Source organism: Vidua macroura, chromosome Z (genome assembly GCF_024509145.1).
Source record: "Vidua macroura isolate BioBank_ID:100142 chromosome Z, ASM2450914v1, whole genome shotgun sequence".
In the NCBI taxonomy this organism is placed as follows: Eukaryota; Metazoa; Chordata; class Aves; order Passeriformes; family Viduidae; genus Vidua; species Vidua macroura.
In genome coordinates, this window is record NC_071611.1 from 16015811 (window position 1) to 16028539 (window position 12729).

Here is a 12729-nt window from a genome sequence, read left to right on the forward strand (position 1 = left end):
GTTAAAGTATTCTGAATAATTTCATAACATTACTTTTCAGCTAAACCAACTTCTATGGTTGCTGCAGAAATGATGGGTGGTTACTAATGACATTCTTGAATATGAGTAGAAATTAACAAGGAGGTAACCTTGTAGGAAAGATCTGTGTCGTTGTACTAGAAGGTCTTACATTCTGCCTTCCGGAGACTATAAGTCTATAGGTCTTTTGAATTTGAAAAAAAAAAAATACTACAGGTATTTTTATGAGCTTGAAAGATGATCCAGAGGTTTCTTTTTGAAATCACGTTGCCAGGTTACTTTTCTTGAGTGTTTTTGAAGTTTGGTGGGTTTTGTCAGGGTTTATTTGGAATGGCATGTCCTCTGTTGTGCTGTACTATCTGCTGTTCTTTCAGACACGCTTGCTGTGGCAGTGAACAAGATGGGCATCCAGCAATGAAGGAGAAACTATTTGTATGTGTATTGGTTTGATCAAAGTTACATAATTACAGCTTTTGTTGGGCATTAATCATTCATGAATAAAAGCCTTTCAAGGAAAGAAAAATGTGACTGTTCTTATGACACACAGCCAAATCTTTTTACTAGTCAAAGTAGCACTTTCAGAATGGACTGTTGTTTGTTCTCACCAAATCACTGGTTCTAAACTGTTATGCAAGTATAAGTTCTGCTTGGTGTGCAGTCTTAATTATTTAAGAGCTACACATCTCTGTCTTTTCTAAAAATAAGCAGCCACTCTAGTCTATGTTGTTCCAAGAACTAGAACAAGAGTAGTTTTGTGTACTTGAACCACTTCTTATATAATTTCCATTCCTAAAATGGTTCTGTTCAAGTGCTGAAGTGGTTCTGATCATGAAATTTATGGTGTTCTTTGTTTCCTCTGTTAGTCTCTTGCTTGTTTGGTAGGTAGGAGGTAAAACCTAAAAACAGGGACCAAACATGTTGCCTTCAAACTGGTGATCATGCAAGGGAAGATACTCCCTTTCTCATAGCATTTTTTCCCTGCCCAATGGTTTTCTTTGTTCACTCTTTCCATGTTTCTTTAAAAATTCCTTTCTTGACTAGTTTCTGATTTTAACTCACTTCTGTTGTTTTTAAAATTCATGCAGCATGACTGTCTATTCAGCATGGGAAAGTTTCAGATATGGTCTCAATTTACACATATATAGTATCACAATTTCATGCTGTTGTTTTGAAGCCTTCTCTTCCTGCAAGCTCTGGCCATTGAATTTAGTCATTGCACTTTATAAGGGTAGATTTTTACAGAAAGATTTTGCTTTCCCCATTTCATTTTTCTCTGGACTCCCCACAGTCAGTGGACCTCTTGCACTGACTGTTAGGCAGAAGGTAATGAATACATTTATTTGCATCTAGAATCAGCATTTAAGCCATAAGCTTGCATTGTGATGCCTTGGCATGCATGTACAATCACCTGAAATTTGTGGCTGTTTTTTTTCCAGAATATAATGCATGCTTCACAATCCTGAAGCAATTTGAATGTCCTGTTAGATTGCAACTTTTAAGAGGATCACAAAGGATGGTTATAGGTTTTTTCAAGACAGGCAGGAAAGTAGAGGAGGAGGAACTGTGCTCTGAGTTAAAAGTGAATCATGACATGTAGAGACAACTACAGTGTCTGTGGAAGCTGTATCAAATGCCTCTGGATCAGGATCAGAAAGGACATCCCCAAGGGGGATCTTAGATTAGGCATCTGCTACTGACCTCCAAACCAAGAAAAGGTCCAAGAAGCACTTAATCAGGGTCACTTAAGCAACTTCTGGATAACAGGTCTTTTCGGTGACTTCAACTATCCTTGACATTCTTGGTAGAGCAATACAGCAGGTCACAACATCCATCACGTTCCTGGAATGCATACAGGACTGCTTCCTCATGCAAATGTTAGATATGCTAACCAGGAATGAGGAATGGCTGAGCTGGCTGCTCACTAACCAAGGAAAGCAGCTTTGTAATATCTCACTTAGTGATGGCTTTGGCTACATTGATCTCAATATTGTGGAGTTTGGGGTCTGTCTATGCACTCTGAAGCTTAATACTAAGGCAAAGGAAAGTGTTATGGAAAGAATCGTCCTAGGAGCTATCACAAGTCAGATGAAGCATATGATTGGGAAAAGCCAGCATGAGTTCAACAAGGCCAAATTGTGCTTGACAAACCTGATTGTTTTCTAGGGCAAAGTAACCTGTTTGGTTGATGGGGGCAAGCCATGGATGTTGTCTCCTGTATTTCTCCAAGGCTTTCTCTATGGTCTCCTACAGCCTCCTGGTGAAGCTGTTGCGTAACAGTCTGGACAAGCTGCCCATGCAGTGGGTGGGGAACTGACCCACAGGCAGCACCCAGAGTGGGGGTAAATGGCTCCTTTTCCAACTGGCAACCTGGCACAAGTGGGGTCCTCAGGGATTGGTGTTGGGCCCAGCGCTGTTTTGTGTCTTCATATGTGGTCATCCAGAGCAGTTAAAATCACTCACGGATCAAGTGAGCACTTTGGAAGGGAGAGCCATGCTGCAGGAAAACCTGTGTAGGCTGGAAGAGTGGGCAAAGAAGAACCTTTTGAAGTTTAGCAAGGACAGGTGTAGGGTCTTACACCTGGGAAAACAAATCCAGGAGCGCAGCACAGGCTGGGAGCACAAGGCTGGGGAGCACTTCTGTGGAAAGGGACCAGGGAGTCCCAGTGAGCAAAAAGCTCAGTATGAGTGAGGAGTGTGCTGCTGGAGCAAAGGAGCCCAGTGAGGTCTTGGACTGCATCAACAGGGGTATCAGCAGCAGAGATTATCCCATTCTTGTCAGCATTTGTCAGGCCACATCTGGAATACTCTTGTCTGTTTTGGTCTCCGCTATACAAAAAAGATATGGACAGGCTGGAGACGGTGGAGAGAAGGGCTACAGAGATGGTCAAAGGGCTGAGAAGCCTGAACATGAGGAGAGGCTGAGAGAGTTGGGTTTGTTCAACCTTGAGAAGTGACAATTGAGGGGAAACTTATCACTATGTTAGAGTATTTGAGGGGTGTTTACAAAGAGAATAGAGGCCCAATTTTTACAGGGGTTCACATGGAAAATGTGAAGGATAATGGGTTAAAATTACTCCTGGAGATATCCTACTTGAACATTAGTGGAACTATTTCACAGTGAAAACAATCAGCCAGTGGAATAATCTCCCCAGAATTGGTGGAGACTCCCATTTTTGAGATTTGGCTTGACTGGGTGCTTGGCTGTCTTGTCTAGATCATGCTTTTGTCAAGAAAGGTTGAACCTTTTGAGGTCCCTTCCAACCTGCTATTCTGTGATTCTGTGCTGAGTTAGAACTCCATGTCTATATTATTTGGATAATTTGAAAAGTTTCACTTTGTATATAGTGATTATTTTAAATATTTTAATTAAATATCAGTTATTTCACTGAGGTCTAGGATGTGAAGATGACAGTGTGTTGTTATTATGAAAATGATCAAAGCGTTTAGCTATAATATTATTGATAAAGAACAGAAATCTGCTTTTAGCAAACTCATGCTTGAATTCTTACTTTTTACACAGACTACATCCTCAGCTATTAAAGGTGCTATCCAGTTGGGAATAGGATACACAGTAGGAAATCTTACATCAAAACCAGACAGAGATGTTCTTATGCAAGACTTCTATGTAGTGGAAAGTGTCTTTCTACCAAGGTAAGAACTAGCATATTAGATTTTTCTTCAATAAAATTTCATAATTAAACTCTTAACTAGGTATTTTGAACAAGGTTTGTTTTCCAGTTCTAACAAAATCATATAAGAGTAAGTATAATGTATGAAACTTGAAAATTTTCTGGTCTTCATGTTGTTATTGGAAATGAAGGTAGAGAGAGAGCTGGAAAGGTCATGCTTCATCTGAAGATTTGAGACTTAGCATTTATAGAGAGGGAAAGTAATATTGACACTTTCAATTAAAGGAGTTGTCAATTTGAATTAGAAGTGATTTCCACAAATCACACAATCTGACATTCACATTTGATTAGTTGCTAAAAATTTCAGCTGTATTAGTTTCTGAAAATAATACTTGATATTTTGTTGAGGGGTTTTAAAAATCTATGAAAATTCAGGTCCTGTCATTTAAAGTATAATATAAAAATTTATACTGCAACATTACCTTATATTTACATTATAAAATTCTGTCCAGGACTCTGGTCTGTGACAATACTGAGCTCCTACAAGATATGCTGATTACAGGTTGTGCACCTTTATTGCTTGACCACCTCAGCTTGTATCACTGCCAAGTTGTTGGTATAGAAATTGTAACAAAACAGTTATGCTGATAAGGGAAATCAAGGTCACACTGATTTTTGGTGTTCAGAAGATGATATACAGTGCCATGTACCCTTTCCAAGTTATATGTGTTAGCAAGAGATGAAGGAGGTTTAGGAGAAATGTATTTCAAAACCAGGATGACTAACTCTGTTGAGTATTTTCTGGGTTTTCATAAGTGCTAAATACAGTCATTTCAGTAAGGACATACTATGTAATCTTTCCTGGATTTGGGATTGATTTCTATCAGTTTTTCAAAGTTTTGTTCATGTGCAGTTTGAATGCTACTTCATAAACTGTTTCAAATAATTTATAATCCTTAGTATTTACTGGTGTCACTAAACCAAGTTAAATAAATAATGTGCAAAATAATTGCATACGCTTGAAATTTCGGTATTTCCTCATGTAAATTTTCTTGATTTTTGTTGAAGTGAGATATCCCTAAGGAAAAAAAAATCTTATGTGAAATGCAGCTTTTGCATTAGTTCCTAGTAGTTGAGGGTATTCATATCCTTGTTTTGGTGTTAATGATGCACAGGTTAGTAATATTTCTCTTGTGGATTAGGTAGATAGAGAGACGTTAACTATATGAATGTGTTTTCATATGCTATAATCACAAAATGTTGTTTAAAAAATTCAACTTACAGGTGAGAAATTTGCATATCATGTAACAAGGCTTTTATTGGTGAGAAAAATGTCTGCCTATGACAATGATAGAGGCTTCCTGGTATGTTTGCTGTATCAGCTTTGTTCATGAAAACTAAATGGAACCTATATGCTAAAACTGTTTTATTACATAGCATGGTTTGAGAGAGAAAATTTATTCTCTTTCTTTTTAAACATAGTTTTAAAGGAACAAGTAAAATAAAATGGTTTGTAGTCCATAGCATGGCATGTGCCTTCTTTCCTGTGAGACTCACATGCATGTACACACAGAAATGAGATTTACTTGTTTTGTATTGGTATTAAGGAAGAGCAGGGAGACATCCCTTCTGGCTTACCAAAAAAAAAAAAAAAAAAAAAAAAAAAAAAAAAAAAAAAAGCAGAAAGAAGAGACTGATTGCATTAATGTAAAATTGAATAAGAAAGCTTTAGCAGTACCTTTCCAGACAGTTTCCTATTAAAAATAAATATTTTGAGGAAAATTAGACAAATGAAAGTAATGGCAAAGCAGTGTAGTTTTGGGTTTGGGTTTGTTTTTTGGGGTTTTTTTTTTTGCATCGCTAAGTAGTAAGCAGTATACAGCATAGTGAGGCATCTTGATTGTAACAAAGAACCTCTCCATAAAGAGCACTTCTTGACAAAATTGTCTATGGAACTAAAAGTTGGCTATCCAGAGCAATGTCTTCAAACTACTCTTGATTTCTTATGCTGATGCACAGAAATGTCAAATTTTAAATCCTTGCTATGTCTCAGTGTACTATCCATTTTATTTATCTAAATTATATTCAACCAGAATTGTATTATTGTGCATGAATTGTTATACATTAGGATTGCACAAAATTAATACAGGATTCTTTCTTGCTGGTTCAGAGTATTGGAATGTTGTTTCATGATGGCATTATGTGGATAATCATGATGGATTATGTGGGAGTATCTATTTGTGATGGCAGCATTGTTAAAAGTCATTACTGTAATGACTTTTTTGTCCCGTTTGGATTGGTCTGGATTGAAAGCAATTGCTGAAAATTAGTTACACCAGCAGGTGAAGTGGGTTGACCTCTACCTGGAAGTACCCTGGAGTGAGTTGCGATTGAGTAAACTTTTTGCAGAAGTTTGCAGCTGAAGGAGAACCTAACAGTGCAGCAAGAGTGGTGCTGAAACAGGTGCTTACCCAGCAAGGAGCAGTAGTTTTCCACTTGCTTTGGTACAGATAATTCATCTGCAACTTCAAACAGCTGTCGGCTGGACTTCCCCTGCATTTTGACGACTTCACAGCAACCTGCCTCTCAGCATGGTGTCCTGTACCACCTTCCTCCCATGTTTTCTCTGCCTTACCTGTGTCTGGCAGTAAGGTGAGAAGACTCTGTTTTTCAGTCATAGGCACACCTGCTTCTTTGACAGCAACAGGGACACTGTTAAGGTGACAGTGGTAAGACAGATTTAAGCTAGTAGAAATGCAATGCAATGCAGCCTGTGCACCAGTAAGCAGAAGAGTGTTATATCTGCCCTTTTATAGTTAAGGGAAAATAGTTACCACTTGTTTATGCATTTTATTTGTTGAAGAGGATAGTCTCTGCATACCTCTCAGCCCCTGAAATAACCCTCAACCTGTATCTCTGCTTCAGTAGTCATACTGAAGCATTCGGGATCCATTAAGAATGGAGAAAAATGTCAGGGAAAAAAGTGGTTAGGTCAGATCTGAACATAACTGCTCTGCATATTATGGGAGCTACTGATGTAAATCAGAAGTAACTTCCTAGATTGCAGGTTATTCGTGGTCCAGAATTACTCCATAAGTATTTTAAATTGGTCAGAGTTTAGCCCAGTTAATTTATGTGCTTATTTCTGGAAGTGACTTTGAGTGAAATACACGTGTCTCTGTATAGTGTGTGGATTTGAATTGCAAAGGTACTTGCCTTCATTTGCACATTGTAGTGGTGGAGGACCTTTCATCCCTTTCTCTTCAAGCTCCCCAGGAGTTTGTATAACATGTTGTTTTTGGAAAACGAGGTATTACTGGAAGCTGCTATAACGGTGCTCATTGAGAACCACCATCCAGATAGAGTTAAAATAGTACTGTGCAAATTTGCTCCTGGAATGGAGAAACAAAATGCACCCTGCACTGACCTACTTGATTCTGAAGACAGTGTCTGAAGTCTCCACTTACTCACTGAATAGAGTGAAACCACAAGGTGAAACCACTCCAAGTAACCTCTTTTCTGGCTTTTCAACTCTGTTTGGAAATCCAGCCACAGAGGTCCTTACCTGGTGTTGATATTGCTGCAGCCATGGCTGGAGGGTTCAGTGGGAAGCACATGCATACTGCATGTGCTCTCTATGCTCTGTCCTGTGACTAGCTGTATCAGGCATACTTGTGCTTCTGTCATCCTTGGCTGGAAGCAGTTCCCGGTGGTACAATTTGCTTCCACTTAGTTGTTTGTACAATGTGGCTTCAGCAATATTTTGTCAGCCCTTTGACTTGGTGGTGGCACTGGCTCCAAGTGAGATGGCCTTGGTTAGAATGCTCATCTGTAAGCTTAGCTCTGGTAGGCAGTGGTGGCTCAAACTGGTTGCTGGGCCATGGGGCTATCCAGCTGCTTTTGAATTGGCAGTGTAGGAACCTTATTAAGCTCTTCCAGTAGACACAGAAGGAGGTGCATTTTCTGTGATGACTGAGAAGCCAAACAGAAGCTGCTCCACTATATCAGCTAATCTTGGCTATGAAGCTTCAGAAATGCAGAACGTTTCAAGCAAGATGGTGTGTTTCAGCCTGCATTTTTTGTTTTCGTAGATGGAGGCTGCTTCTAAGCACAGCTGTTGAGTTTGACCTTTTTTGCAGCAAGTTGTTAATCTTATGCACTTCCCTTGCTAATATGCTTTTATTGCAGGATCTAGACCCTGCATGTTAAGAACAGTTGCTATGGTTTCTAATTGAGCTGGGAAGTGTGTTAGATGCTGATGACCTGTATGTACTCTGCAGCTACAGTCTGTATACTGAACTGGTTCATTTACAAATTGCTTTCTTGTGATGCTAATGAAAGATTATTCAGTACTTTCTGCTCTTTAATGTCAGAAGCATACCATTGTATTGTGATAGCATTTGAATAACAACCTAAAGAAGTCAAAGTACTAAGAAAGTAAAAACTTTACTTGGCAATCTGGGTTCTACCCTACATCTAAAACTGAAGTGTACTGCTTTCTAGTATGTTTTTGAGGACTGATTGAGAAAACTGATACTTACCCTTGGAAATACCTTTGTCTCAAACCTGTATCATAGGTTAGCTGATGGACTAAGTAGTGAATTTGTAGTGTAGAATGCTCTACAGGTTTCATGTGACTAGTATTTAAAAGTTCACACTAATGATGAGTTGTTGTGTAACTTACACCATGATACATGTTTCCTGTGAGCAGTTTCACAAGGAAGATAAAGTGACCTGAATATTCTGATAAAGTGTTGCTGCTCTTCCTTGGTGCTTTGGTTGCCAAGATGCACAGAATTACTCAAGTTTTGACAAGGTTTTTATGGTTTGTGAGTTGAGTGATAACGCAGAGAGGAGGATGCAAAACAAATATTAGAAATGGGGATACTTTGGCGACAGAAGCAAAGTCTGGTCTGAATTATTGGATTCAGCTACTTCTGTTACCAACAAATTATTGGTAAACCTGATAACCTGGATAGTTGTATGGTTATGTAGACTGCTTAAACTACTTTTCAAGTACTCTGAGATCCCGTATTTTAATACCATTTCCAGTTGGTTATAAAATAATATCTTCATCATTGTAGGTAAATGCTTCTATATTCAGCTGTTACGTAGATATGATTGACTTTACCTGTTTTTAAGTTACTTACTATTCCTAATTGTATTTCAAAGATGACTTGCAGGGAACTGCTTAGGACAGCATTTGGTATCTGGAAGTTTAGGAAAATGTAAGTGAGAAAAAAGGATGTTACCACTGGACTTTAACCCACAGTATGAAGAAAACACAGATACACCTATTTGTACAGATAAACATGATACCTATTTCCACCATGTGGGAAATGATGCTTTCCTGAAATTACATACAGGAAAGGAACATACCAAAGCACTATGTGACCTGCAGCATGTGTTTGTTTGATACAGTTTTTAGAGCTGAAACACATTTTGATGAATTTTTAAAAAGCAGCGGTAGTCAAGAGCAATGAAACTGAAATAGGATATTCTTAGTTTTTAATGTTGGGAGCATTTAATTTTAGACATTTTATTTTGATTTTACAATCTAAAAAAGAATTGCTTTCACTGAAAGAACTGATGTGTTCCTCCTCTTCAGTTTTTTTACAATACACACAGGAAAGTTATAGACAGGGTCATAAGTACAGACTAATTATTTTGATAACAGTTCCGTCAGAGCCTTTGACCAATCCTCAGTGATGAGGGCTTGCTACCAAGATATGCAGCTGGCTTTGTCTGCCCCGTCAGATAGGTGTGGTATCTCCTGAGTACATCCTACCAGGGTGAGGCCATAGAAAAGAAAAGCTGCCAAGAAATGTATCTGGGTGTCTTGTTTAGCAAATTTTTACAGCCATGGTGTTAGCCATTAAAAATCTAATTAGTTTTACTTCACTTTTCGTTTGGTATTGCACCACCTATGCTTTAAATCTACTCTCAGTGTTTACAAAGAAGCAGGCTTACATGCGAATACTGTCATTTCTACGTGTGCTTGATTTTAAAAAAATTAAAATTGCAATATAAGTATTAAACCAAACTTGCATTTTAAGCTTAGTCTCTCTTCTTTAGTCTGCCTATGAATCTTTTTCTTTTGTGGGGTATAACATCTAAGGTTATTAAAATACCTCATAAATTACAATTGCTGCCTAATCGTTCCAAAGCCTGTATTTTGTTGTCATAGCTCATATAGAAAGACTTGAATTGCTCAAGATTGCCAGAATCAGAGCTAATTTTAAAGTCTTTATCTTTGTTTTTCTGGTAGACCTGTGCTCAGCTACTGTTGGTAACTGAGCATTTTTTCGTTAAATTTCAAAGATGTAATCATCCCCTTGAAACTCCCTAGACTGATGAAAAATCATTATATGTAGTGTTTTGCACATACAGTGTAATCCCATGTGAGTGAAACTGTAAAATGCATCAAGAAAATGTGAAGAGAAACCACACAATATATTCTTTCAATAGGTAATAGAGTGAAATGTGAATAATTCTAAATAGGGTAGGGATGTACTTAGATCAAGCATTCTGTACAGTGGAGTTTATCTTCTTCCAGAAAGAGCAAGGCCATACTCAATTCATACTTGTCATACGAGCTTCAAATTGATAAGAAATTTGAAAGGTTTCCATTACTGTAAGAAATTACTGGAAGTGAGGGTGCTTTTTCTGTTAAAAGTGCCATCAGGAAAACCTTAAAACTATTTTCCAGAGTATCAACAAGAAATCTTAAATTTGTGTCAAACTTGCTTCATGAATTACAGAAGAGCTTCCTGTTGGGATCAGTAAACTGTTCTGTTAAATAGTGAAGCTGAAACTAATTAATATGATTAACAGAAACAGGGTATGGTAAAATAATCTGTAGACCTTAAACAGAAGGTGTTTTTAAACATGACTTTATAAAGAATAAGGAAAGCCATCCACATAGTGAAATTGACTGTTATATCTGTAATAAAGTATCTGATGTGTTCTAAATACATGGAATTGCCCTCTATGTAGAAGCTGTTCAAAATAATTGCTCTGTTTAGCAATAAATCTCCACTTGCTATGCATTACTGCACACCTTGCATAGTAAGGTGCAAGCATTACTTGCACCCAGCGTTGTCATTTTACTCCATATGCACTTATGAAATGGCTCATTTTGTCATAGCAAGCCTCCTACCTTCATGTCACCTTAGTGAAGTGACAGTATATGTTCTGGTATGGTAACGACTCGTAATCTATTTGCTGACATGCTTTCACAGGAGAAGCTTTTGAGTTACAGCTGGAGGAAGCAGATTTATAAAAGTGTTTAGTACCAAAATGTAGAACTTAATAAAGTTTAGGTGTTTTATATTCCCTGACAATTACGTGATACTTCAGTAGAGAACACTCTGTTCTATTCTTTTCTGCATCTTATGACAATTAAATGCATTTACAAGTATGACCCCAGGTTTCCAGTGTAACTATATGACCCCTGGGACATCCTCATATTGTACAAAAAATCAGTGAGTCACAACCAGCTATATAAAACTTAATGTCTGACAAATCTAGCAGTGTTCTGAATTGCTTTCACTGAAAGAACTGATGTGTTCCTCCTCTTCAGTTTTTTTACAATACACACAGGAAAGTTATAGACAGGGTCATAAGTACAGACTAATTATTTTGATAACAGCTCCGTCAGAGCCTTTGACCAATCCTCAGTGATGAGGGCTTGCAGGAAGGCCTTATGAAATAGCATTAGTCTATCTTAACTATAAAGAAACACTACCATCTTTAGCTTGTATCCTACTGATTTCCATTTTTAGCTCTATAATGGAACAATAAAGCATATGTGGACTTGATTTTAATATTTGGAGTCATAATGCAAAGTGATTAGAGGAGTTCATTAGGACTAGGCAGCCGTCACTATTACTTGTCGGGTTTAACACTCTTAAGAAGCAACAGTATTCTATTGTCTTCGTATGTATGTCATCCACAAGCATCTTTTTATATGTGAATTCCAGAAAGAAATCTGTTTGGTTTTTTTTCCTCCTCACATCTCCTGTTCAAAAATCTGAAGTGTTATACATTTCTGGAGACTTAGAAAGCTTGTTCACCTGCTGTCACTGAAACAGTTCAGTTGTGAGGGGTTTGGCAGCACAGGGGCAGCTAGGCAGGTTGAGTAAGCTTCTGTCATCAAACTGTTGTTAATGGAAAGTGGTAAGTTCAATTGTACAGGATGAAAGCTCTTATATTATTTCATTATATTTAATTTTTATTAATTATCTTTTTCAGGAATGTTGCTTAATGTTTATTGCTTTTCATATCTGTGTGAATTTGTAGCATTTTTTTTCTTTTTGGTGTCCTTTGGATATTCTTTTTGCCAAGCATAATTGTACATTCTGCATTACTAAATAATTTAGTTATGGTAAATGAGTAAAGAAGTGTTGGAAAAGCTGATTTCAACAACTGTGTCAAGTCTTGGATTTTGTATTTCTCTATTTATCAAACCATTTATTCAGACACTGGCCAAACTGATAAGAACAGTAGAACAGAACAGCATTTGACTGTTATCAAGGACAGTGGAACACAACAGCACAATCTTGGAGAAATAAATAGAAGATGTAACCTAGGCAAACAGAAGTCAAGTAAGTGGGGATAGCTAATGAATATATAGTCAGTGTGTATGATGAAAACTGTTCACGTGACTCTCGGGGCACTTGATTAGAGAAAAGATCCCCAGAGTAATAAAGGTCTGCTTTCTAATACTCTAATAAAAATGTGTTAGAAAGTTTCTATCTAGCTGATTTCAGTACCAAAACTGTCTTAAAGGTGTTCTTGTTTATTTTGAAATCACAGTATGGAACTTTATTCTTCTGCTTAAAAGACTTCTCTCATTTTCTATCATAAATGAATCCATGGGCATAGGGGTTTTTTTGAAATCTAGCAGCATTTTGCTGCTGACCTTTATCTTATATCTCGTGTTCATCTCAAGAATTTTGTAACTCAGGCTAAAAATACAGTGAGGAAAAGAGCTAAGGAGTACAGGTGACAAACAGGAGGAGCTGGAAGCCATAAAGTAGCAGGACAGCCTTGACATAATCTCTACCACAGGAACATGGGG

General features: G+C 37.6%; 1 protein-coding gene across 3 annotated transcripts in view; it reads left to right on the top strand.

Annotated features, from left to right (window-relative positions):
* The window catches only part of PIP5K1B (phosphatidylinositol-4-phosphate 5-kinase type 1 beta), a 99802-nt gene that overhangs the window by 45274 nt on the left and 41799 nt on the right, over positions 1-12729 (top strand). For all 3 annotated transcript variants that reach the window (XM_054002862.1, XM_054002861.1, XM_054002863.1), the window contains exon 6: positions 3539-3669. In XM_054002862.1, the coding sequence (XP_053858837.1) occupies positions 3539-3669 (131 nt within the window). The remainder of the gene's footprint in view (positions 1-3538; positions 3670-12729) is intronic.